The sequence below is a fragment of the Lepisosteus oculatus genome, chromosome 11 (genome assembly GCF_040954835.1).
Source record: "Lepisosteus oculatus isolate fLepOcu1 chromosome 11, fLepOcu1.hap2, whole genome shotgun sequence".
NCBI lineage: Eukaryota > Metazoa > Chordata > Actinopteri > Semionotiformes > Lepisosteidae > Lepisosteus > Lepisosteus oculatus.
The window spans coordinates 18,494,066-18,521,658 of NC_090706.1; the positions used below are offsets into that span (position 1 = coordinate 18,494,066).

Here is a 27,593-nt window from a genome sequence, read left to right on the forward strand (position 1 = left end):
ACTTATTACTTTGCAGCTTTTGCATGCTGACTCAGCTATAGTACCTAGTTGAATTTATGTTAACATGTATGATTAATTAAAATTTACTTCACCGAGTGCTCAGTTATTAATAATGCACTGGGAAAAAAAACTGTTACTATCACAAATCTTGGAAAAAGAATGAAGACTTCATTTTGTTGACCATCAAACTAATTTAAGCGAAAATGACCATAATCTTCTGGCAATAGGACTTCTCATTTGTTCTTTTTTGTGACACATCAAACCATTATACCACACATTTCCTCTTTAAAACCACTCATACAGTACTGTACATGCTGCCATAAGGTACCATTTACACCCAGCAGTTCAAAGAGACACATCTGCTCTACTGATCAATAAAATGGCAGATATCTATGGGAATAATGATTTTCTCCACATAGAAGCTCAGAACCAATTCCAGACTGGGAAAACACAGCTACCATCAGGTAAAACGTATTTTCTCTCATTAGGTAGTCCTGGAGGAATAGGTCTTGAATAACAGAGATGTTTTTTTTTTTCCCCTAAACTGATTGTTGCCTGCAGCTGAATTTTTATTTTATATTGGCAGAGAATAATCTAACTGTGTGTACTACATTTATTCCAGATTGTTTATTATTCTGCATTTGTTGGACAATGAGAAATTCTTCTGTAGAACACAAATAGACAAATTACCCAAAATTACAAAAATTAAATTATGAGGTGTGCATCAATTGTCTAGCTTTTACTATTAATTGTGTTTATGTATTATTACGTATCTAACGTACCTATGATTTTCATTAACTTTTACCTGTCTTAGTCCCATGGTATTCATGTGTGTGATTACACAACTCTTTTCTTTGTGCATGACAAGACTGTGAAAATGTAACTGGAAACCAAGTATAAATGAAGAAATTCATAATTATTTGTAATAAAAGAAACATTTGTCTTATTCAATGGGTGTGTTATTCACACATTTAATTGATGAGTGTTTCCTTAAGTGCAAAACGTGTAACTTCTAAAGAAAAGAAATAGCATTTGTACATACAAAACTTGTCCCTTGCAGAATTTTGATCTTTAAGCCTGTGCCATTAGAATCTGAGAAGAAAGTAAAAGACTTTGCAAAGGACGCCATATATGGTATACTGATGGAAAAAAGAAACACAACATTTTCTGGAATGAGATGTGTTATATCTTATGTATTTTCACAAAAAGTTGTAAATTTGTTTTAAGCCCTCTGACCAGCAATACAGCTTGTGCAGTGAGGCATTGCAACTTGCCAATCACACGAAAGCTCATTAGGTGCACTTTTATCCAACAAGGTCCAGGTGGGACAATGGCTGATGAGGTCACCTTTAAAAATGCCTTCATTCAAAGCTTAGGTCACTGCAAGAAAAAAGTCACACTTGGTCCATTTTCTGTGCATTCCATAATGCCACAAATGTCACCAGAAGCAAGGGAGAGGGCCATTGGCACACTGCAGGCAGGCATGTCATGTGCCAGCGCTGCCAGAGGAGGAGTTGTGTTTCTTTTTTCCATCAGTATATACTGATGGATGGATATACAGGGTATGTGTCATAGAATGTGTCTACATGTACCAATTTGAAAGTTTTATATCAGGTAACTTTTATAGAGTTTTATGATCACAATAAAAGATGAATTATCTAAACATTGATCCAGTGAGCTCAGATGTTAGAGCATCAGATAGTTCTGCAGTTTCAATACCATATCTGATAGAGCTGCTTTAATCGTCTTAAATAAAAACCATCATGATTATTTGTTTTTAAGAAATTGTTTCTGCACATGACTGAAGACAATGATTTTAGCAGTTAGAGATGTTTGTCTCTGCAGGGCATCAGTGTTGGGATGATGAAGAAAGTGATGCAGACTATGAAAACATTGAATACACCCTAGAAATGAAGGAAACCAGCCAAACCCAAGAGAGGAGAAGTCAGGACAACTCAGAGAAAAGAACAGAAGAGTTTAAATCCAGCACACGTACGACTAAGCCATTGACTGCTAAAAGTGACCTGATAATGTGTCTTTTATTTTTATACAGCTACCTCCAAGGTGCTGTTTAACAGATGTTCAGGAGGAGGTCAGATTGTAGACTTGCACTTTTGTTTAATATTTGCTGGCTGCCCACAAGTCTGTGTACATCTTTTCTACACCCTTTCTTCCATCCCACCATCACCCTAGCACCTGCCTCCCTGGTTCATTTGTCGAAACTCAAGTCATGAGTGTTATCATAGTGTGGTCATTTTGTCATCAAAGCTAGTTAACACCTGGTACACTATCCTACTGAGTACCCTAAACACACTATGTAGAAAAATGCTACATAAATATAAGAAACTATTTCTATCCTGGCAACTTTCCAAACACCTGTGTTTCAGTTCTTCTATTTCTCTGCCAATGCTAAGGATATAAAACCTAATTTTATTTCCATATTCAGTATTTTGCAACATGGGAGTACTGTGATCTTCACACAGCTTGGGAATATCCTGTCTCCGATAAAGGCCTTTGTCACTTAATATTTGCATTTCAGTTTAGGATATGAGGTTGAAGACTATCATGTCATAAATATCACAAGTGACTTTGAAGAATTAAAAGGACCTAATTCAAAGGGAAGGTTTCGCTAAAGTTTGAGTTAGAGGTTTTTTTTTGTTTTCTTCCTTTTTAAAATGATTTTTTTTTCCTGAGGATGGCTGTTTGCTGAAAAGCCTAGCTTTTTGTTTTTTTAAGCTAATATAACACCATATTATGGAAGCCCGTTTCCGCCAGGGAGTAAAAAAAAAAACGCGCTATGATATCTCAGAATTGCGACTTAGCATCTCATAATTCCGACTTAGCATCTCATAATTCCGATTTAGTAAGTCAGAATTCCGACCTAGTATCAGAATTGCCACTTAGCAACTCAGAATTCCGACTTAGTAACTCAGAATTACGACTTTATATCTCACATTTGCAACTTCGAAATAACCATATTTCATTGTCTGTCCTTTTGTTATTGTAACGGATTTGGGTTCTAGGGTTTGTGCCCTCACCGCTCCCACCCTACAGTAGTTCGTGCCTCGCTGCACTGGCTCACTTTCTTTAAGAACACTTTCTTTAACCCCGGCGGCCAGCATCCCTGTTATGCGCAGGAGAGGGTGGTGTACTGCAGATCGTACAACCTGTATGTCGGCCGTTGCGTTACACTATTTTCATGAATCGTACAGGATCATAGGATCTATAAGCCTGAAGACTTGTTCTGTACAGTGCCCTGATAAAAATCAAATTAATTACACTAATTTGTATAGAATCCCATTTCCGCCAGTGAGGCTTCCATAGTACCCGGATCGAATAGTGCACGGTGGGCTTTTAAAAAATAGTTTTTATTTACTTAGACGGAATATGAAATAAGATACAGAAATAGGCACTTCACATCCATAAGAATTCACAATTATAAAAGCTGAAACATACTTTTTACTTATTTCCATTGTATGTCCTTTTTTACTTAAAAAAGAAGGTCTTCTTTAGCTCACCTGGCAAGACTCAGGTTCGAGCCAGTGCAGCGAGGCACGAACTAGGGTGGGAGCGGCGAGGGCACAAGCCCTAGAACCCGAATCCGTTACAATAAAAAAAGAACAGACAATGAAATATGGCTATCTCGAAGTCACAAATGTGAGATACAGTATAAAGTCGGAATTCTGACTTACTAAGTCGGAATTCTGAGTTGCTAAGTCGCAATTCTGAGATACTAAGTCAGAATTCTGAGATAACATAGCGCGTTTTTTTTTTACTCCCTGGCGGAAACGGGCTTCCATACTTTCTAAACTGCCTAAAAAAGAAAATAAATTTCAGTTCCTCAAAAGACAGGAAGTTCAACAGTAGTGACTGTCACATGAAAAGTAACCTACTGTATTGCAAATAAATCTTCTACTCCTTTTACAGCTCCAGCTGCTGCTGTTGCTGGGACCAAGTCCATCATTCTGCTGTATGTCCTGCTGTTGATGGTCACTGTAGGCTGGGTAATCTTCATCTCACTGGCCTTCATTAAGTGTAAGTCCAGAAACTGGCAGGGTATGACAACTGAATGAATCATTTTACATTACAATTCTTCCTTCTTATTTTGCAAATTAACTAAATCCTGCGTTTAAGCTCCTGGAAGGAATTCTTCAGTTTGACCTGGAAGGGTTTCAGTATGTAATTCTTTAAAAAAATAGATTGTTCTAGATTTATATTGTAGATTTGTGAAACAGTACCTGTCTACTAATGCGCTGAGCCAGTACATGCAAGCCCAGAGAAACCCCTTTACAGATTTTATTTGCTAAGGGCCACTCTGAAAAAAAGCAGTAAAATGAAACCATTGCTGAAGATCAATGACCACATAACAGTCCTTTGGACTGAGGCTCTCACAGCAGATCAGAAGTTATCATTTATATTTACCTCTCAATCTGGACTCTCTCTTTCAGACTCCGCACTAACCGAAGAAATTCAGCACCTCCGAAAGAGTCAAGCTGCGTTGAAAGAGAGCAGTAAGATATCAGTTTCAAATGTAATTGCTGTCTCCCTTTGCATCCTTGTAGGGAACATTATTTTTCTTAGTGGAGATCTGGTCCACTTGTATACATTTTCTCAAAAAGAAATATGGCTGTATTTGCGTTTTAACCCATGTGTGGCAGGGGCCCTGGATGAAGGCATTATTTTAGTGGCCACAGCTGTACTGGCTGATTAAGGATGAGCCACAGTTGTGAAGGCTCTTTAAAAAGACACTGAACACCCCCCGAAGGGACAAGCATGGAAATCCCAGAAGGGGAGTAACTTCCACTGACAGTCCCAGGGGGGATTGTACTCAAGCTTAAGGTCAATGTTTTTTATTTTCTTTTTCTTTGTGCCTGTCCCATCACACCTATCTACCGGGCAGGTTGACCTATTTTTACATGTCTAGTTTTTATTTTGTTTTGGCCTTGCGCTCCCTGCTCTTCCAGACTGGATCCCATTAAAAAGGGTAAGTCCTGTCCCAGGTAACAGTCTGGTTACCACTGTGCTGAGCAGTTTCTTTTTTCCCTGGCTAGACTGGATGTCACGGTGTACATCAGCGCATATTTACCAGTGCTCCTCCATCTCCCACATTGTTATACCATGTTCAACCCCAGAGCAAAATATTTCACAAAATCTCCCACAAGAGATCATTTTTAACCTGTATGCACACAAACATACAGTATGTGGACACAGACCTGAAAGGGATTTGTACTGTAGAGTTCCATTTGCTTTTTACATTTACATTCATGTAGCATAATGTGTATCTCTATAGTTTGTGCTGCTTAAGGCCTGTTTAGATAAAGGATTTGGCAGCAAACAGAAAAAATCTCATCCACTCCACCAAAATCTTAATTTGACAACTTTCCTGACTTCGATTAGTCCTGAAACACATGCAGGATAAACAACTTAAACTCCTGAAGGGAGATACTGTTTTAAGAGAGTGATAAATTAGGATCCCAGTATAATTTGTTTATTATATAATAAGGTCCCAAGCTTTTCCCTTACTATTTTAATTCTATGCATTGCTTTGCCATTAGTCATAGAAAAACCACAAGCATATTCCTGCTTAAGAAGTGATACTTAAGAAACTGAAATTCTCAGGGAAACACAGGGTATCCAGAATGAAGATACTCTGGCTTTTCTTTGAAGAGGGCTAAAAAAGGAGGAACTATCCAGTTTCCTCTTCTTCAAGAACTCTCAGTGCTTCTCTTTCCACTTTCTTCCCCCAGCTCTTCTTATGACTCTCGTCATACTTGCGTTCAGCTTGCTGTAATTACGTTTGGCACATTCACATCACTAGTGCCTTTTTGTCTTTATAGGTTCATCAGAAATTCAAAGCCTAAAAATGAAACAAGTTGGGTTGATGAGCAATGGTAGGTGCTGTGTGTACAGTATGTGTGTGTATGTGAGGGGGTTGTTCTTGGGAATTTATAGCACTTTTCAGGCAAAGATTAAATTAATGTGTTAATGTGTTAACTGATAGGACTGATTAGCCTATGCAGTCTGTGATACACATTTCAGCTGAATTCATAAATATTTATAGTAAACCATTCTCATCTGTGTTATCTCTATCAGGATTAAGGTTGTGTATGCTGAAAATGTATTTATACAGTATGTGTTCTATTGACCAAACTGGTATTGTACAGTGCTAAATGTACCCTAAGCAAAAATGTCATGGCAATTACCGGTATAAAAACATTGTAGTAATATAGTCACCATTTGGCTGTTCTTGCATCATTTCAGATTCTCAGATCTCCTCTGCAGTGATGAATTTGGATTCCCAGTTCCAAACTCACGGTCAGTGTTCAGCTTCCAGGTTGTTGGACTGGATGGGTGAATAAACATTCTCACATTTAGCTTTATTCATCCAGGCAGCTTAGAACACCCATCTCTTTTTTTCAGTAATTTTCAGATAGTGCTCAGGTTGAACACCTTACAATTCCAAAATCATATAGTCAGTGCATCTATTTAAAAAAAGATTAGGCTGACAAAACAAAAACTCTCTTTTTTGGCTTTGTACTGGCCACTTAAAATCGTGGACTCTGTAAACTTAAAGATAATTAAGCATATTCCAATGTTTTAAATGGTGTTCAGGCTGAACGTCTTACAATCTTAATCCGAAATCATACAGTCAGTGTAGTTATTTAGCCTTAATTCAAATCATAAATCAGGCTTCTACTATGTAAACTTCTAGAGATTACAAAATGTTTGAGGAGACATCATTCCAGGCAGAAACTGATTGAGGTCTTGTTGTGTTACTACTAAAAGGTTTAGTGAAAAAATCAGGCTACAGCATAAATCATCAAGACGTTCAGCAAGCCAGTAATGTAGCTCAAGATACAACATTCATTCAGTGAAGGGAAAAATAAATAAGAACACCCCATTATTATTTTCAGTTTCGAATTGTGTGCTGTTTGAACACTTTAGAATTCAAATTCAAGTGTTTTGCTTTGTACTGGACACTAGAGAACCTGGAGGATTTGCTTTTGTTTTAGTGTCTCAGATGTCATCCAGGCTGATCAGTTCATCTGACCAGCTCCAAGCCCAAGTTTAGTGATTTTATTATGGATCAGGATAGATTATACACTGTATTACTCACACTATCTGGAAGAACAATGCACTACATTTTTATTCCAAGAAATTGTCAGGTCAGATTCAACGAAAAAGACAATGTAAATTAGTTAATTTTTCCACTACTAAAAAGATTAGTAACCAAAACAGGATAAAGCATGTAGGGAAAAACCGGTTCAGGGACGCCAAATATGTAATCATAGTGGCTCTCTGAAGGCACCAGTTCTGTAGGGTTTGGGCATTTACTGAGACAATTATTAATTGTAGCAGTAAATCACAAAGTTGATTCTTTTGATGGCTTTAGAATCCAACCATGCGACATAACTCAAACAACGCGCACACACAGGTACTAATACACGAGGATACGTTTATTAATACATAGAATATGCATGTAAACCTAACCTATCTTATCGAGAGGGTTATCAGAATACAAAAGATATATATTCAGTCAGTTACAAAGAGTTACATATATCAAGAGGACATACGTTCAGTATATCATTCATTAAGACCGTTTCGTAAAGTGAACTTGGTTACAACTTCTACATTAGATACTCAAACAAGTACATAACTCTTAGGAATTAAATTGATATCAACTGGTTGGGATAACAATTGAATTCTCGAGCTGTAATGCATTGAAGTTGAATACTCATCCAATCTTTGGGGATTCAGATCTCCTGTGGACTCAAAGAAACAGTTGCAGGCTGTTGCTGTCCAATCCGCGCTCTCTGGCTCGGTGCCAGGCTGTGCTGTGCAGCTTGCGACGGTGCGCTGCTGATGCTCACTGTTGGCTTTAACTAGCAAAGTTTGTAGACAGGAGAAAAGATGACTGTGGGTCCCAGCAAGTCAGGAAGAGGACTGGTTCGTTCCTGATGAAGAGCTAGTTCTGAATAGTGATTCAGCTGTCCACAGTTCCGACCTGTTCACGAGGCCTGCTGCTGGTTACTCTCTGGCAACCTCCACTCTAGACTCTTAGAACAAAGGAAAGTTCTGGCACTCGGACACACTGGCCGTTCCGTGGTTGTCCGGGCTGAGTCTCAGGATGGTCAGGAGGCGCGCTGCGAGAATGTCCTGCCCTTGGGAGCCTTCTGCTCCTGGGCCGTCCTGCCCTGGAATTCTCCTTTGAATTCCCTTTAGAGCAGTCCACAGAATCCTCTCCAGAATCTTACTGAATCTTGTTGAATCTGAATCTCTCAGGCTCTCTGTGTTGCCTGTTTTTACCTGGAGGAACTTCAGCTCATCGATTGGCTGAAAGTTCCATGGGCATCAGAGTCCCACGTGGGTTACTCGGCCCTACCAGTCCCTGATTGGTTGATCAAGGTGAGATATGAGTCACTTACTCCTGACACTTAGTAATGCAGTCCAGATGTCCAACTGGCACTCCCTAGACAGATAGGCGCCAATGGATGACCATTGATCATGATAGCCAGGCTTAGCTAAGTGCATCCCCCTTTGGGAGCTGTCTTTTATCAAAGGAACCCTAAATCAGCCTGCATGGTTTCTCTGTGGCCTAATTTGGGAAAGCTCAGAAACACTTAATTCTGCCTTATTAATAAGCCTTGCTACAAGCATAAACTAGCAAGCCAACCAATAATGTAGTACAAGATACAGCATTTCCTATATGAAGTAAAAGAGAAATACAAATACCCCATTAGTACTGTAACGCTTACGGCCGACAGGCACTGTGTAAGAGCCGGCGTACCAGAGCGGGTGACGTCACCGCCCTTCCCTGTGATAGCAGGACCACAGCTACTGGGCTGTGTAGAGATCTCTCTTTAGCTCACAGGGCTAGGTCGCTGCAGAGAGACGCGGAAGTCCCGGGTTCGAGCCTCCAGTCGGGATAGGGCCGACCAGATGCAGCAAGGGCGCCCGCCTGAGCCCCCGTTGCGTTACATTGGTGTCAGAAGCGGGGAGGGATAGCCCTTCGCCGGGGACGGCGATTTAAGCGGGGGAGAGTGTAACGCTTACAGCCGACAAGCAGTGTGTGTAAGAGTCGGCGTACCAGAGCGGGTGACGTCACCGCCCTTCCCTGTGATAGCAGGACCACAGCTACTGGGCTGTGGAGAGATCTCTCTTTAGCTCACGGGGCTAGGTCGCTGCAGAGAGACGCGGAAGTCCCGGGTTCGAGCCACCTATACTTTGGGCCGACCAGATGCGGCAAGGGCGCCCGCCTGAGCCCCCGTTGCGTTACAGTGTATTCAGAGTTTTCAATAGCGTTCCAGGCTATACAGTATATCTGAACAAGATTAGGCTGACAATCAAAATACATCTCTGTGATTTTGTACTAGATACTAGAGATCATGAACTCTGTGAAGTGACAGATAAATAATGTTACAAATATGGGTGGACAAAATGGAGAAAATCAGAAAATGAGTTTAGCAGATTAAGCAGTAAGTAAAATAAATAATCATCAACCCCAACATGTAAACATTTCTGCCAAAAATATACCTGAGTGATTGGTATAATTAGAGGCACATGAACTCTTGCACAGCTGTGGTGTGAAATGGTGCGAATTCAGGCGAACTTGGATAAACAAATATTTATAAACAGTGACAATACACACACTAAACAACTCACAACATAAAATTACCTCATACAAGTTACACTATGTACCAATTTACAAATAAGGGGTCCCAAAGGCCTAATGTCCTAACCACCCAGAAAAACCCCAGACTATTACAAAGTATTCAAACTCTTATATAACAGTTACAAAGGCCAAAATAAGAGAAAGCTTTATTCTAAACCAACCAGAATATGACCTACAGTTAAATCTCTCTCTCTGCAAACCCAGATGCCACAAGTTGAATGGAAACCTATCTCCCTAGTCTAAAACTGTACCCTCAAAACTAGGAGAGGCCGTTTTTAACCAAGGGATTCTTTAGACAGGAAAACAGAGTTCCCAAAAACACAGAATTGCAAGCTCTCATAACAGGTTTCAAATACTTAGCTCCAATATGGTCTTTCCAGGTGATCTGCAACAAGGATCTCTCTTGTCTTTTGTCCTTCTCCCACTGTTTTTCACTTACATGTATATAGTGTCTTTCTGGACTGTTGATTGATACTTAATCATTTCCTCAGAACTTAATTAAGTACTTAATTAAATAAACCAAGGTAAACTTTCTGATTGCTTTGGTAACTGATTCTGGTTTCATGTATCTGGATTTTTAGAGACACTTCAATCTATAACTGTCATAATAAGAATACCCCATTTTTTTTAGTCAAGAATGGTGTTTGAGGTTGGGCGTCTCACAATCCAATTCCAAAATCATATAGACAGTGTTCTTATTTGAACAAGATTCGACTGAAATTGGAAGTACTGACTTTTTTGCATAGACACTAGAGAACATGGAGGTTCTGTTTTTATTTCAGTGTCTCAGATGTCATCCAGGCTGAACAGTTTAACTTCCCAGCTCCAGGCTCAAGGTTAGTGCATTGATTTTGGACCAGGAGAGATGATATATTCTAGGCAGTATGGTAAACACATTCAGCTGGACCAGAACTGTGCATCCTGGGCATCTACCCTTACTGTTTTAAAGTGATTAAAAAGAGAAATTGCAGCCTCTAGGAATGTACTGTTTTACCTGGATTTCCAAGAAATGTTTAATATGATGTAAGATCCTCACATATTTGCTATATTTGCCTGTTAGGAAAAAGAAATCCGGATCAAATCCCCAAAGAAGTGTTTGCATTATCATTAATTAATGCATTCTAAATTTTCAGTGGATTAGAAATGTGTTACACTTTTCACTTCAAAGGAGAGTATTCAATAAATAAAAGGTTGACAGCATTACCTATCAATCTAGTCAGCAAAGCAATAGCAGGTGTAGATACTGGATCTGCATATTGTAGGTACTTGTGGTCAAATGACTTGTACTTGATTGTGTCACATCAGGTAGTACAGGTGGTAAGTGATTGCATGGTTTTCCAGGGAGAAATAATCCATTCATGATTAGATCACAATCAGAAAGTCTCTGATCCTGGTGAGCATAGCAGCTACACAGTAACCTATCCCAGAAACACAACAAAAATGAGAGCATATGATTTCAACACCAGTCCATCGTAAGGTGACGGATAAAGAGAACAGTTCGAATAGTCAGTCAAACCTATCTAGAACATTCTGATAAGATGGGGAGAAATTGAAACACATAAGAAAAACTAAAACCTAATCAATAGATGCAGTGTTAATATCCATGCCAATTTGCTGCAGAAATGAGATTGAAACTTTATAAAAACTAAGCACAGACAGAAAACAATTGTTGAAAAGATACATTTTCTATGAAGTCTTCTTAGTAAAATCATGAGTCTAGTGTACAAGAGTCCCAGTTTTTTCTCTTGCTATGCTGTTTTAAGTAAAGTGATTGTTGGAAAAAGAAACCTAACAAAACCTAACAAAAATGGAATTCTTTAAACAAGTATTTTTATTGGGAAAGTAACAATGTCAACAGAGACAGAAAACATCTCTTTTTTTATATTTGCCTGTAGGTTGTACAAAATCGTGCTCCAGTGACTGGATCCTGTTCAGTGGAAATTGTTACTATTTTTCAAAAGAAACAAGAGACTGGAGTGGAGCTCAACAATACTGTGGCAACCAGGACTCTGGCCTTGCCATTATCAACAATGATGATGAGCTGGTGAGACCGAGATGCTTTCTTTCCCTCTATATTTGACATTGAATTGAAAAATTCAGTCCAGAAATCTGGTGAAGTTAAGTATTGCATTGAAAAGAAACATTTTAAAATTGCACTTGGTTGAATTTATTTACAAAAATAATTCTTGCAGAATGATGAGCAGCTAAATTATTTCTCAGTGAATATTTTTTAAATACGGTATGTTACATTCCAAAGCATTGAATTTTAGCAGAGATGCAGAGGCCTAAATGCAGCCCCATAGTAAAGCAAGTTAAAGGAGATAGGAAATGGAGAGAAGGTGATCACAGGAAATAATATGCAAGAGGGGAGTGTGGAGGAGAAGGTTCCAGGTGAAGCTGGTAGGGTTTGGGCCTGGAACCTGGAATTAGAGAGAGGAGAAGCAGGAAAAATCAACAGGGACACAATAGGAGAGGACCAGTAAGCTTGAGGTGGATGTTGAGGGAGGAGATAAAGTGTTGCAGAGCTTGTAGGCATCTGGAGATAAGAAGAAAAAGAAAATGAAAGACTGGAAGGGGGAAGAAGTTTGAGAAGAGAAGAAATGGTGAATAAGAGCTTAAACTGATTTCTGGCAGCTTAGTCTGATTTCAATCCATCTGGCTCGTATCTCAGCCTAGAACAAGTCGAGAATCCAAGATGTTAAGTTTTCACTCCCCTTTTCCCACTGCTGCATTTAATGCTCTTTTACAACTCCTCATCAGAATGAACAGCAGTATTTTTAATGTGTCCATAAACCACATGGGCACCATAGGTACTGCAATGGCGTGTCAATCCTTCATATCTTTCATCATTGCTCCCAGACACATCTGAGCAGCAAAATCTCTTCTATCCATTGGCTGGGCTTGACTGACCTTGACAGGGAAGGGAGCTGGAAATGGGTGGATGGAACACCAGTGGACAAAAAGTAAGTGACAGCACTGCTACACCAGATTGAGGGTGGCCTGGTAGCAAAATGATGTTTCTTGGTCCCTTAGCCATTCCTGCACTGCTACATGGACTTTGCTGTCATCACCGAAGCTACAATCTCAGAGTAGAGTGGTATCCATGGAATGGATATACTCAAGATCAACAGCTTCAGAAAGGTGCAAGTTATGACAATATTCCTGGAAAGGGATGATGACAATATTCTGTTTTTTTTTTCAGCCACTTCAATGTGAAGCAAGGCATGTGCAAATTAAACTGAAATGCACATTACAAAATAAATTGAGAAAATATATTTATTTTGTTATTTAGATACTGGAATCTTGGCGAGCCCAACAATGCTGGCGAGGAGGACTGTGGAGAGCTGAAAGAAGCTAAACTGAATGATGGACGTTGTAGCGAGATTAAAAGATGGATCTGTGAAAAGAGGTTATAGCCTTCCTGTCCCTACCTCTCCTGAAACAGGCTCTTGAGGACCCCAGCACAGCAGTCTTCATTTTGCATTCAACAGCAGCAGTATTTATGTAATTAATGGGAATGTGCAAGCAAATCTACTGTATGGCACAAAATCAGTGGCAGTATTAACTAAAAACTGTGAACTCTTTCTGTTGCTTGCATAGTTTTCAATCATTGGTACAATAAAGTAAATCATCATTCCCAGCAGCAGCAATGACAACAATTATAACATGTGGTGGCACATTGGTTAGCATTTTTGCCTTGCAGAGCTGGGGACAGAGTAAAATAATAGGAATAAAAAAGTAATAATAATAATTGCTCATACTTATCTTTTCTGGATACTCCACTCAAAGCGCTTTCCAGGTAATGGGGGCTCCCCTCCACCTCCACCAATGTGCAGCATCCACCTGGATAAAGCTGGGGTGCTATCTGCATTGAGTTTGTATGTTCTCCTCTTGTTTGTATGGGTTTTCTGCCAGATGCTGTGGCTTACTCCCATAATCTAAAGACATGCTGGTTCATTGGCTTCTGGGAACATTGGATCTAGTGTGAGTGTGTTTATATCTGTGTCTGTCCTGTGATGGACTGACTTCCCATCAAGGATGTAGCCCACCATGTGTCTGTTTCTAGCTTGGATGGTGTCCAGCCATACCCCAGTTTCAGTTTCACACTGCACATTTAATTAATTTTGAACTTATTTGTACACATATGTGTGCTTCAAAGGGCTTTGATATTCTGTTATGACATTGTTCAGAAAAAGGATGTGTAAATCTAATTTTCAAAACAAAGTACAGTACCACAAAGCAAAAACTGTGAGAGACCTTGTGCTGTGGGTCTGGTTTTGAAAAGGCAATGATATGGTTGCCACAGTATTTCATCACTCCTTTAGTTCTTGGATGACAACAAGAAATGTGTTCCCCTTTGTCACATTTCTGCTGCAATGCTGACACCTACAGTGGATCTTCAATTATAATTATATTATATTATAATTACATTATCTATTTCTTTTTTTATAATGTCTTCATTGTGTATTCCTTCTGGCACAGATCATCATCTGTAGAATGAATTAAAATCTGCTTAAACAGGACAGTCTTGTGTAAATGAATAAACACAATTTAATAAACCTGTTGCATTGTGGCCTGTATTCACAAAGAAATAGACAGTTAAGTTAGTTCAACGTCTTGTGCTCAAAAACTGTTTCAATTTTGTTGGAACAGGCCATCTGAAATGGAGGCAGTGATATTTCACATTAATCTCTGATCTTTTATTACCTGAGAAAAAAGAAAACATAACTTAAAAGAGTCTTACACATCTGGTTCTCAACAGTTGCAATTGTTTCTCTCACAAAGACACTATTAGCTTTGCTGCTTTAAGCCCTCATTCTAAACTGCAGTAACAAAACTGCTAACGAGCTTAAGAGTGTCAGTCTGTTCCATTTAAAATATAACAAATTATATGACCAGACATTTATAGTTCTGGAAACTATACATTTTGTGTGGGACATTAGATTGTGAGAAAAAAATACATCATGCTAATAACAAGATTGAATAATCTTATGTAATAATCATATGACCCTGTAACTCAACTCAACTGGCAACCTATTGAATCTAAGCAGGTGTGAGCCCAGTCAGTACCTGGATGGGAGACCTCCTGGGAAAAAATGGGGAAAATGGTTGCTGCTGGAAGAGGTGTTAGTGGGGCCATCAAGAGGGTTGCTCACTCTGCAGTCTGTGTGGGTCCTAATGCCCCAGTATAGTGATGGGGGCTCTATACCGTGAAAAAGGTGCCATGCTTTGGAAGAGACATGAAACCAAGGTCCTACTGTAACTCTCTGTGGTCATTAAAAATACCAGGGTGTTTCTTGAAAACAGTAGGGGTGTTACCCCCAGCATCCTGGACAAATTTCCCTCTGGCCTTTACCAATTCTCCTAATAATCCCCCATCAATAAAAAATTGGCTTCATCACTCATAGCTTGTGTGTGGTGAATGTACTGACGCACTATGGCTGCTGTTGCATCATCCAGGTGGGGATGCACACTGGTGGTGGTGGAGGGGAGACCCTGTTACCTGTAAAGCGCTTTGAGTGGAGTGTCCAGAAAAGCGCTTTATAAGTGCATTATTCATGTTGTGCAGCAATAAATGACTTTTCACTTGGAAACTGGATTTAAAATATTCAGACTGAATTCATTGACTGAACAAATTTAGAGTAACTTCTTGTAGCATGGGGTATTCTGTATTTAATCTTTAATCTGTGATCTGAAAGTTTGGAAGATATATTAAAACCTGGTTTCAACAAAAGTGAAATAGTCAAGCCTGTAATACTGTCAAAAAATGAATTTACAGTATGTTGGAGTCTCAGATGTAAAGACTATGGATCCCTTCCAGAGATCTGTTATGACTTTCTGTTATACTATTCTTTTGTCAGGAGCACAGTGATAGAACTGAAGCTCTTTATGTGTTAAAATCTCATGCACCAACTCCTGAAGAGTCTATCCAGTTTGTTCTTCATCGATAAAAAACAAAGTAGTTAGTTGGGATGAAAGCACCCTGCAGCCTTTTAGAGTCAGGTCTTTTTATTGAACAACATTTTAGATTTAGATATTTTAAATCATATAAAAAATTAAGAAGGACTGCCTCAAATGAGTAGTAAATGCATGTGTCTAAAATAAGTGTTAAAAACAATTTATTTTAAATTATCAAAAGCTTTTGACAAATGCTAAGAATCTTACATATAATGTAATGCACATTTAATTTAAATTAAATTAAAGAATTTTGCTTTATCCAATGCTTCTTTTGCACAGGTAACTTCTTCATGTATGAAACAATCTTCACATTTGTGAAAACAAAAACAGCTTTTCTTTTTTTTAAAAGGAAAGCATTACTTTAGTAGTTATACAGAAGGCATTATAACTAGTAAGTAAACATATACAGTACTATAAGTATATATAAGTTAGACATTAAGTTATAAGTTATAACTATAAGTTAGACATTATAAGGCATCATATAAATATATAAATTACATAGATTTTAAACATCTACATTCCACAGCACAGATTACTTTTGGGTTGTAAGCACTGCTGCCTCACAGCTCCAGGGTCCTTGGTTTAAGTTCAGCCTTGACAGTCTGTCTGTGTGGAGCTACTGTAACACATTCTTGGTGATTTTCTTGCCTGTGTTTCTATTTCCTCTCATCTAAGATAAGATAAGATCACTTCATTGGCCATACACAATTTCTTGTATTAGGAATTTCTTTTTTTTTCAAGCATACCCCAACTTGTTCTCCATGAGACCCATAGACAGGGAGAGAAGCTTGGGGTCAGAGCACAGGGTCAGCCATTTATACACTGCCCCCAGGGAAGTTGGGGTTAAGGGCCTTGCTCATGGGGCCAAAGGAGTAGGATTCCTCTGCCGGCAGCGGGATACGAACCGGCAACCTTCCAGCCACAGTCCTTTCCTCTGTGGCACTGTGATGGATTGGTATTTCTATCTGGGAGAAGAACAAGCATGTGCTTCTGGGAATGGAATTCTGGGATTTCAGTTCTATTTCTTCAAGTTAGGCTTCATAGACCTTGACATCACCAGTGACGTTGTGATAATGCATGAAGATTTCTTTCATTTCACATTTAAATCCTTAACAGGATTTAAATCCTCTTAACAGATCTGCTTAAGGGGGGAGTGCAGTACAAGGACAAGATTGCCTTGGTTCCCGCAGCAAAAGCCGCCTTTAATAATTTGAAACAAGTTCTCTTACAGGTGCTGAGACTGGGGTTTCCTCAGATGGATCAACCATTCCTTTGTATTATTGCAAGTTGCTGACAGAGGCCACCCAAGGAGCCCGCGAGCAGGTCCTGGAGGCGTGGGGACCACCACCTGAAGGAGGGCACAACCTCATCCCAGGAGAGTGGGTGTGGATCAGGAGATTTCCTTCACAGGTTCTCCAGCCCAGGTGGGACGGACCCTACCAGATCCTGTTGACAACCGAGTCTGCGGTTCGAGTGGAAGGAAAAGATCGCTGGATCCATGCGCCACACTGCCGACGAGCCTCATCCCCATTTACAGACTCAGAATGAAATCATTTCTGTTAATAACAATAATTGTTGCTGTAGGACTATGTTCCGCAGGAATTAATGATCATCTCTCCCACAAAGGAGAACATGGAATTAATTCCTTTTTAGGCCTCTCCTATCTGACAGCTAAGAAAACCAACCAAAGTGCCTGCTGGGTGTGTGCCGCATTACCCAAATATGTACAGGGAGGACTTCCTATGGGAGCCATTCCTTGGCGTCTCTAGGAAGTCATAGGCATGATCATTTGGAGGGATAATTTAGGAGATTTTAATATGACAAACTATGGGGGGTTGCCATAACACGACTTTAACCTGCACAACATTACAATATCTACAGGAGCGAGGCTTAGAGCCCACGAGTTTCACAGGCTCTTACGCTCCTAAATATAACAGAAGCCATACACCACCATACCTCACTCTCAATAAGGAACGTGAGGGAAACATATGTTTTCAGCACACTAATGGTCTGCACTTGGTTGGATGGAGTCGTTGCAACCTTACCATCGCTGCAAATATATCCACCTCTACCTTCCAAATTCCAGGATGGGATCGGCACACCCCACAATTCGGTATAAGTTTCTTATTTTCAGAGGCATGGGGAGCGCCAAACGGAACATATTTCATTTGTGGAAAACGAGCCTACCCATGGTTGCCAGCCCAGTGGTCTGGCTCATGTTATTTAGGATATGTGGTTCCTCATATCCTTGTTCAAACCCACAGCCCCTTCGGACCTAACCACAGACCACAAAGAAAATTGGCTGATTGGGAATATTATTTAGGTATAATATTTCCACAAGCTGGCATGAACTTTCTGAGTCGAGAGTTCATTCAAATGGCCTCGACTTTAGAAGAATTAGCAAATTCTACCTCATCTAGTCTGAAGGCTGTTAATGATGAGATGGTAGCCCTCAGAACAGTGGCCATGCAGAACCGACTAGCTTTAGATTATGTACTGGCGGCCCAAGGAGGAACTTGTGCAGTAATTGGCACTGAATGCTGCACATATATCCCTGATAATTCTGAGCACAACTCAGATCTGGCCCAACACGTTTACAATGAGGGACAGAAATATCAGGACTATTATACTGAAAATTGGGGAATTGGGTCTTGGGTAAAGTCTGTGTTTGGGGCCTGGGGTGGAACCTTTTTATAGTGTTTATCTGTAGGAGTAGTATTGTTTATATGTATAATTGTAATCATCACATTCACAAAAACATGTATCACATCTTGCTATAACCGTGGAACGTACAATGACATGGCAATACATACCTGTTCACCAAGAAAGGAAAGATCTGCCCTGACATTGTATGTATAAAAATAGGCTACACTGACGTATGCCATATTTTATAAGGGGGAATGAAGAAAGATGTGAAGACGGGGGTTTGAATTTAATCCTTTCTGTAGGGGGTTTAGACTTCTAAGTCACAAGCTGGGGTTTATGGCAGGAAAGGGGGTTAACTGATAAGGACTGCAGATGCAAGCTAGGAACCCCCCTGGGTGTAATGTTAAACTGACCATTTGCCCAGAACATCGTAAACTGGCCAAATACCATGAACCCCCCTCTTTACCATCAGACCGAGTGACGTCAGAAACGGAGAAGAAAACACTATATAACCCAAAAGTTTGTAACGGTACGGGGAACAATACTTCGGTTTTGTTGTTTCTTGCGGGAAACAAGACTTCGGCTTTATTGTTCCTTGCATGCAATAAACTCATCTGTTTTACTTCATCTCGGGATCAAGAACCTTATTTCTTCTGTTACAATGCGTTGTACAGTCTTATGGCAGAAGGCAAGAATGACCTCCTGTAGCGCTCCCTGTCGCACCGTGGATGAATCAGTCTATTGCTGAACGTGCTCTTCATTCCTGCAAGCCTGTCATAGAGGGGATGGGAGAAGTTGTCCATGATGGCCTCTAGTTTGGACATCAGTCTCCTCTCAGCCACTACCTCCAAGGGGTCCAGGTCGGACCCAATGACAGAGCTTGCTCTCCTGAAGAGCTTGTTCAGCCTTTTAGAATCCACTGCTCTAATCCCAGAGCCCCAGCACACCACTGCGTAGAAAATGGCACTTGCTACCACCGACTGATAGAACATATGTAGCATCTTACTACACACATTGAAGGACCTGAGCCTCCTCAAGAATTAAAGTCGGCTCTGTCCCTTCTTATAGATGGCCTCATGTTCTTAGACCATTCCAGTCTATCGTCGATGTGTACTCCCAGGTACTTGTACGAGTCCACCATCTCCACGCCAATCCCATGGATGTAGACAGGAGTAGGTTTGACCTTTTTCCTCCTGAAATCTACCACCAACTAGTACTGTTTCAGGGAAGGGAACACAGGCACTTGAGAGTTCTATGATATTCTGATTTTTCTTCCTACTGATCTCTTAATTAATTTATCAAAAGCGCTTGAGTTAACCATATAAAATTATTCCAAAGCCTTGAGAAATTAATTTTTTTAAGTTACCTGTAAATCCTGCTGGACTGGGGCTCTCCAGGAGCCGAGTTGGAGACCGTTTCTCTAAGCCCTTTGATTTAAAATATTTATATCTACTGTATACACCTATTATCAAGAAGCCCCTAGAATCATCAAGATCATCCTAGAAGCACAGGGCACTAGGTGGGATTACACACTGGACTGGATGGCAGTCCATTATGCACACATGCACGTGTGCAATTAGGAGCTCTAACATTGCCAGTATGTCTGTGGAAGGAGGGAGGAAACTGATTCAGAACAAATGCAGAACAAATGTGAGCTTCATACAGATGGCACCCTGTTGCAGGACTGAACCATTGACCCAAGAGCAGTCATTTACCTCAGTCTACATTTAATGTGGCAGTACAGCATCGGGATCTCACCACAGTGCCACAGGGTTCATTCTTGGGCCCTTTGCCTTTTATCTTTTGTTTTTATTTACTGTGTATGCTTCCTCTCAGTCAGGTTATACACAAACATGGTCAAACTCTGGTTGACCTCAAATTCCCTGAAGTTAAATAGCGTCAAAATAGAAATTTTACTTCTGGGTAAGCAGGTGGGTAGCAAATGTCACCTGACAAAGCTTGATAGCCTCACAGTAATGGTTGATGGCTTCCTCATTTATGTGTCATCTGTAGTCACTCTTGATTCTTTCTTGTCTTTTGAGCCTCATTTTGCATCATATCACTCCTACACTAAGATCTCTACATTGGTTGCCTATAAAGTAAAAAAGTAATGTATTCAATATAATATCTTAATGGTGACTTTCAAGGCTCTAGTAGTAGTAGTAGTAGTAGTAGTACCCTTTCCTCTTCATTGTCTAAAATAGCGAGACAAGCTCTCTGGGATGTGCAGCGCTCTTTAGCACCAGCCCAGTCTTTGGTACTGTAGCACTTCCCATTGAACAGGTTCCACTCACAGGGGAAAGTCTTCATGGCAAGTACCAAAAGTAGGAAAGGAGAATTAGGTTTCCATCCCCTTTTTGTACATATTTCCTCTTTAATCAATGTCATCCTGGATTACATAAGGAATTAAAAATACATTTTAAAAATCACTGAACACCCCCAACTCTGCAAGCTTGGTTCCCCATTGTGGATCGCTGAGCCCCTAGAGCAGTGTTCACAAAAACAAGGACGCCATGGATAAATAGGTCACCACCCTATAATTTCTACAGTGCTGGACACTTTCAACAGTCCCTGAACAAAAAGGTGTAGAAAATTAATTGCCATTGTGGACATGTAATGGCAGTAACACTGGGATGGGATTGGTCTTTTGTGGTTCTCCTCCACCCTTGCAGCTATTACTACAGGGGGATACTAGTCTAGTCATACAATGGCCAGGGGGTTGGCCCTCAGCCAAAATGGATTAAGCCAAATTTACTGTGACTAAACCACTCTATAATACATTTAATTCCTGGGTGTTGTTATTCCTAGTGAACTTATTTATTGCTATACTTTGATCATTTTCTGTCCTGAAGCTGGTGGAGCTACAGCACCTACTGTAACAGATTATACCATTATGACAAATGCCTACATCCGGATGTGTAAATAAAGCCATGATTCAGGTGATGATGCAGAACCCAGGCTTCTAGTAACTCATTCCCAACAGAGTCACCTAACACAGTGTAGAAAGCAGAGCCGTACCTTGTTTTATAAAATGTTTCAACTCTAATCCATGATTTTTCATTGATACTTAGACTAAAACCTTTAAGTGTGAAGAACAACATTTAAAATCAGTCAATGCTCTTTTCAGCAGTGTCTGAGGATCCTTCCCTGTGTGTGTTTTACACACAACAGAGGCTGAAGCTTTACTGCTGGACACTGAGCTTGAGTCTGAAAGGAGCTACAGTTGTAAGTTCTCCTGTTAATGTAGATCTACTTGGACTAAACCTGTTAACCACAGTTCACCCACAGCTTGTGAAACTGTAAAATAAATGTATTTTTGTCATGCAAAACCAGCAACAGTCGATGGTGTTGTATGTACAATATCATTTATGAGAATTGTTTATTTTCAAGTTGAAATATTGACCTGGATTGTGAAACAATCTTTTTGCCATTAAATCTGAAGGCAATAACAATGGGATGAGAGACAAAATCTCACAATTATTTTTCTACTTTGGTCATTTGCTGAACTGAAGCTAGTGGAGCTACATACTGTACAATTAATGTAAACATTATACATACTGTACACCCTCAAGTTCTGTTTTATAATGTGCAAAATGCAAATATCATTCAAGCAAGACCCTAGGCTTCTACTAACACATTCCCGTCAGAGTCTCCCAAACACCATTACGATGTAGTAAGCAGAGCCTTACCTTGGTTTGTAAGATTTTGTCCACTCTAATCTCAGGTTTTCCATTCATTTGGAAACTTGAGAGAGAAAAATAAATATAGACATGCTTAGACTAACTTTTAATTGTGAAGAATATTTAAAATTGTTATTTTCAGTAGTGTCTCAAGAAAGGAGCTGAAGTTGTACAATACATACTCGTTAGTGAAGACGTAATTGCACTAACCACAGATCACCAACAGCTTGTAAAAGCGTAAAATAAATGGATCTTTATAATACAAAACCATCTGTAGTTGATGGTGTTGTATGAACAGTGATCATAGGAGGGGATTTCACTCATGAACTGTTTATTTCGAAGTTCGTACCTGAGTTATCAATTTTTTATATTAAAAAACTAAACCATTAAAACTAAAGACATTAACAAAGGGGGAAAACAATGAAATCTCACCATTATTTATCATTTGATGAACTGAAGCTGAAAGTAATCGAAACTATTATGCCTATACTCTAAACTGCTGTTTTAAATGTGTAAAACACAAATGTAATCAAGTGATGATGCAGATACCAGGTTTCTACTAACATTTTCAACAGATTGGTTTGTAAGATTTTTTAACTGTAATCTAAGACTTTCTATAGATTTGGAGACTTGAGAGAAAAAAAAAATAGACATGCTTAGACCAAAACCTTTCAAAAGGTTTTCAAATCAAAACATTTCAAATCAGTGTTCTTTTCAGTAGTGTCAGGAACAAAATACTGTACAGCCACATTACACTTCAAAAAAGTAGTTAGGCTATGTATTTCACATTTATATAACATAAAATGTTATATTTTAAAGACGTGATATAAATTAGGCTGTAGTTTTAGCAAAATTGAATATAACACAAGTGCCACCTAGTGATCTGATTTGAGCTGTGCTGAAAATGGCGAGATAGGACTGTTTTATTACTGCAGTGTCTTTTCTGCTGTCATGGGTTTTGACGCACATTCTAAATGGCTGCATTTGTATGCACTGGGAAGGTTTTTGCTGTTATGCAACAATTACAAAATAATTACATAATTACAAGTAAGCAGACATCACCTACAAAAAACTTTTATTTGACAGAAATTTTAAAAAATCAACAATAACAAGACACATTTAAAGCCTTCCTTTCAGCATGTCTTGTTTTCAGTCATGTAATAGTCTAAATGCTGTGAAATGCTAGTCTGTATACATCATGTGTACTGTTTTGCTTCTTCCAACTTTACTTCTTACTTATTACTCTTCTGGCTTGTGCTACTCTTGTGGTTATATTTTATACAGTACATATTTTTTTTATCTAATTGCATGTGTGCAGACTTAATGCAGACTTTGTATATATTGTAATCCCCCTGCTAAGGGCATCTGCTAAGTGTGTCATAATTTCATTCCAAAAAGAGCTCAAGGTGGAACTGGAGCCCCTGCAGAAGTTAGACGTCTTAAATCAAATTCAAGCAAAATATGACTATAAGGCACAGTTCCTCAAGGTAATACAGTATTATAATGATAAATGCATGCCATCCCAGAAGGAAATCAAAAAGACAATGTAAAATAACTTTGGTCAAGATGTTTTCAAATGTACTACACTTCATCCAGACCTACAGTAGGCCTAGTAAACTGAGAGCCAGATAAAGGAGTTTGAGAAACGTCACCGCTTTCTTCGAGATAAAGAGGCAGCCAGGACAGCTGCACTGAGGGAGGATAAAATTAATTTACAGATGGAATTTGCTTACTTACTCTGATGGGTCTATACCTTCCTCTGATACAGTGTGTCTATGCCTAGGGTGAAGTCAAAGTCCATCAACAGATGACTTTATATGAATCCAACAAGAGGATTCTTGATGACATGGCCTGTTTAATGAGATACAGAATGACCTAACCATGGACATACTGCTCACTCTGAAATCAAACCCAAGAAGATCAGAGTGCTGCTGGACTATGACAGGTGGAGGTGTCATTCTTGAACACCCATCTACTGTATACTTTTACACATTTACAGAGAAGGTTTTTCCATCCTTCTTCCCTGGCTTTGACCTTACTCCTGTGAGAACCTGCCAAGTACGTGATATTGGATAATAGCATAGTTTGATGATGGTAGAACTCTTGCCCACCTGATGCTAGCAGAATGGTGTCTCTAGTGAGTGAGTGCTCTGTACTTTTTCTGACAGATTCATGTCGATTTAATTATTTCGTTAGTAACTTCATTGGGAATCATGCACCCAGTTTAATGTCCCTGATCTCCTCCTGCTTCCAGATCTTTCTCTTAAAACTGCCATCTAAATACAGGGCCCCCCTTTTCCCTCTGCTTGTTAATTCTCTACCTTCTACAGGCTTTATAGTTTTAAAACACAACAGGTTTCACCAGAATCCTCCCAGAGAAATGGATGTTGCTTTTTCTTTGGAAAATCCAATTGCAAAACTTGGAAAAACTCAACCACGGTATCCAAAGGCGACAGCCAGTCTCCCTTTCTTATCAGACACAACCCAGACTGTAATTGGGGGGATCACCTAGTAAAAATCAGGGAAAGTTGGTGTGAGACAAGGCTTCAGTAGACTTCATTGAGTAATTGTGGTCAAACCAAGTTTAAATTGAATAACTGAATAACTGTTATTCCCTTTAAAACCTGCATGCAGTGAGCCTACCATTTATGTGGTCCTGGAAAAATAAACATTCTTCAAAACACTATTTAGATTTATTTATGGCAAACTTGGACCCCTGGTTTTGATTAAAGATTGAGAAAAATTGAGACAGGAAAACAAATACAGTGTTAAAATTTGTGGCCTGTTGAGGTGGTGTTGCCCTTTTCCCAACTTAATATTTCAGTTACCTGACAAGAAGGAAACCCCAGATAGAAGGAACAGTTCCCCTATAGGACTGAGTCAAAAATTAATTGGAAGTCAGGAGAAGATAAATAATTATATAAAATCTTTTTTTCTTGTTGTTCATTGCATGACTTTGTTGCATGAATGCTAGTTATTCATTCTGGAGAGATTCTGGGGTTCAGTTCTCACTGCAAAACCCAGACACAAGATTCTCAGAAATGTCAAACCTGAATCTCTTCTCCATGGAGTAGTCAAAACACCTAATAATTGAAAGTGTTTCTGCAAAGTTACAAAATACAAATGTCAAAATCAGAATAACACATCTGCAGATCACTCTGAACAAGGCAATCTGAATGATACTTCAGAATTATAAAGAAGTTAGCAGTGGTTATCAATAAAAACACAAGACACTCGCTTTGTCATTAATTTATATTATTCAATTATACTGTATATATATATTTTTAAATTACATCACATCTGTTATATAACATCTTCATAATCCTGCTCTCCTGTAACATTCATGTCAGGTCCAAACAACCAAAAAAAAACAATTTCAGTCTTTCCATTATTTTACATCCATATCAGTGCAAAAAGCTAAAGCAATCCTAAAGAAACAAAGTATGTACATCTATACTTAGTTATTTTATAATAATGTATTTTAGTGGTTTATTTGAGTTAAAGAACAATTTAAAAACTTTTTTTGGGTAAAAGAAATGCTTTCAATTATATCACCAAACCACGAGTCATATAAAAAAACGCTCAGTCTATCAAGATTCAGTGCAAAAAAGAACTTAAAGAACACTGAATTCTTTTAGTTCTTTGTCTTGTGCAAGAGAATTTATCAAAACTGAGGCAAAAATAAAAATAAAAGGGTAATCAGAATCTAATAAACCAAATATATATCCTCATTTTCTAAAGCAATGTGCCCAGAAATATTATGGTTCACAAGCAAAACCACTACAAAGTAAAAACAGGAATGTCCCTATAAAACTGATATAACCAGTCATACACAGCTGCAATTCTTTTTTTCATAATCATAAAGGAGTAATTTTTTTTATTCAAAAGTGGGGATGGGCCCAATTTTATGACAGTTGTGAGTCAGCACACCTATTTCTTGCAAATCAGCTAAGTGTACTCCGAACAGAAAAAAAGTTTGGAAGTAGTTAAAAAAAGTTTGAGGTTATTCTGGAGCTTGTCTTAATCCTGGTGCTTTATCATTCTCTACCACAATAAAATCGGCAGCCCTCAATCACAAATTCAGGGACTATTCAGGGAGTTATGCACTGGATTGTTGACATTTATAACAGATATGGAAACCAAGAGATGGCAGGATGAGGAAGAGTATTGAACTAAACATCATGTGACTGTTCTGTCTTGTAACAGACTATTGTAATGCTCTGGTTTATTATAATAAGGAGACATTGCAGTAATACTGTGCAGACCTTGTTGAATCAAAATCATATGTCAATGACAAGAAAGTGTAATGTAAGAGAAAGTGTATTTTCACCACAGTGTCTTAATTTAAGGATGATAAGAAAAGTTTCACAAACTGAATGAACTTGGAGGAAGACATGATTCTTGTTCTTACTGCTCTGAACCTAAAGAGCCCATGAGCAATCACACAGCAGACCTACACTCATTCCCTGGGAATGAAGATGTGTGGTCTTCCTCTTTCTGTGCCGATCAGCAGAGCTGGAAACTAGAAAAAACACATCCACCCTTTGCACACACTCTAGCTGAGCACGTAAACTTCAAACTATAAAATAAACGTCTCTCTTGCTTTCATTAGAGTTCATGAAAAAATAGTAGATAATAGATTTATGCACTTTCCTAGCAACTGGAGGCCTCTTGACCCTTCTCCATCAGCTTAAGGTTGGAATTTACAGTTTGGGACTTTAGCCGATGTATTGGGTTGCTCAGGCTGGAAACAGAAATCAACGTGATTTGAACCAGATCTCAACAGAGAGATGTTCAACAAACAATTGTTTAAAGAAAATAATCAGGCATATTTTTCAGAACAGGCTAACATCAGGCTTGCACCAAGGCTAGGCCACGTTACCCAGAATGCAATACACCAATGCCACCCACAGTGAACAGTGTTTCTCAATATTTTGGATGCAACAGCTCAAGTGCTGATTGATGTAGTGTTTTAGGAAAATTAATGAGGAGAGTGAGAGAGGAAAGTGCTCATGAAACCATCACAGTAGAACGGCAGAATTGACAGGTTAACGATTGCACAGCTAGGAACAGAAAACTGGAAAATCTGTAAATGCTGTATGCATTTTGTTCTCTGTCTTGGATCTTGGAAAGATGTATGTTTAAGCACAGCAGCTGAAAAGGTTTGGTTCCAAGAGTTACAGTCTGTACACGTCTCCCGCAATGGGACTGGTTAAGCCAGTATAGACAAGCTGTGTTGAGTGTGCCAAGCTCTTTGTAAATGATGTCCCTGGATCGAAAAAATTGTACAAAATCCAAAACTTTCTGTAGGCAGTTATGGTCACTACTGCTGCTCCAGTGCCTCTGCTATGAGTCGGAGATCTCAGAGCAGGTATTGGAGTCACTGGTTTTCTTCCGTCGGTTCCGAACAGACTTCAGCTCATCCTAAGGACACAAGCAATGGAACACTTGTAAGTGATGGACATAATTCATAATGCAATGCAATCTGCTTCCAGGGTGCTCTTCACACAGAGACTCCCAGTGAGCTGAATCCTACAATAGTGTCCCAACCTTCAATTAATTTGCAACTGTCGCATAATTCTAAAAAAAAACAAAACGCAATTAAGATCCAGAATGCCTTTTCACCCACTCTAAGC

The 27,593-nt window shown here is 39.2% G+C and overlaps 2 protein-coding genes across 6 annotated transcripts in view; one reads left to right on the forward strand and one right to left on the reverse strand.

Annotated features, from left to right (window-relative positions):
• The first annotated feature begins 320 nt into the window (after positions 1–320).
• LOC107077560 (C-type lectin domain family 4 member M-like) lies at positions 321–14,232 on the forward strand. 2 transcript variants are annotated; one of them, XR_011191139.1, is made up of 11 exons: positions 321–464; positions 1,846–1,992; positions 3,928–4,035; positions 4,449–4,511; positions 5,838–5,891; positions 6,262–6,315; positions 8,284–8,406; positions 10,456–10,509; positions 11,569–11,717; positions 12,533–12,636; positions 12,966–14,232. XR_011191139.1 is itself a non-coding variant. In XM_015348929.2 (10 exons), the coding sequence occupies exons 1-10, from the start codon at positions 380–382 to the stop codon at positions 13,087–13,089; spliced, it is 942 nt and encodes a 313-aa protein (XP_015204415.2). In that variant the 5' UTR covers positions 321–379; the 3' UTR covers positions 13,090–14,232. The 2 variants fall into 2 exon arrangements, 1 of the variants encoding a protein (XP_015204415.2); XM_015348929.2 differs by lacking the exon at positions 8,284–8,406.
• A 10,963-nt stretch (positions 14,233–25,195) lies between these two features.
• pnpla6 (patatin-like phospholipase domain containing 6) overlaps positions 25,196–27,593 on the reverse strand; it is a 48,545-nt gene continuing 46,147 nt past the window's right edge. For all 4 annotated transcript variants that reach the window (XM_015349110.2, XM_015349106.2, XM_015349111.2 and 1 more), the window contains one exon: positions 25,196–27,381. In XM_015349110.2, coding sequence (XP_015204596.2) covers positions 27,304–27,381 — 78 coding nt within the window. In that variant the 3' untranslated portion in view covers positions 25,196–27,303. The remainder of the gene's footprint in view (positions 27,382–27,593) is intronic.

Excerpts from the sequence above, each read along its gene's own strand:
- LOC107077560 (XM_015348929.2), top strand. The coding sequence starts at position 380 with ATGGCAGATATCTATGGGAATAATGATTTTCTCCACATAGAAGCTCAG. Across the intron at positions 465-1,845 it reads GAAAACACAGCTACCATCAG|GGCATCAGTGTTGGGATGAT; the intron begins GTAAAACGTATT and ends TTGTCTCTGCAG. Across the intron at positions 6,316-10,455 it reads TTCCCAGTTCCAAACTCACG|TGTCTCAGATGTCATCCAGG; the intron begins GTCAGTGTTCAG and ends TTTTTATTTCAG.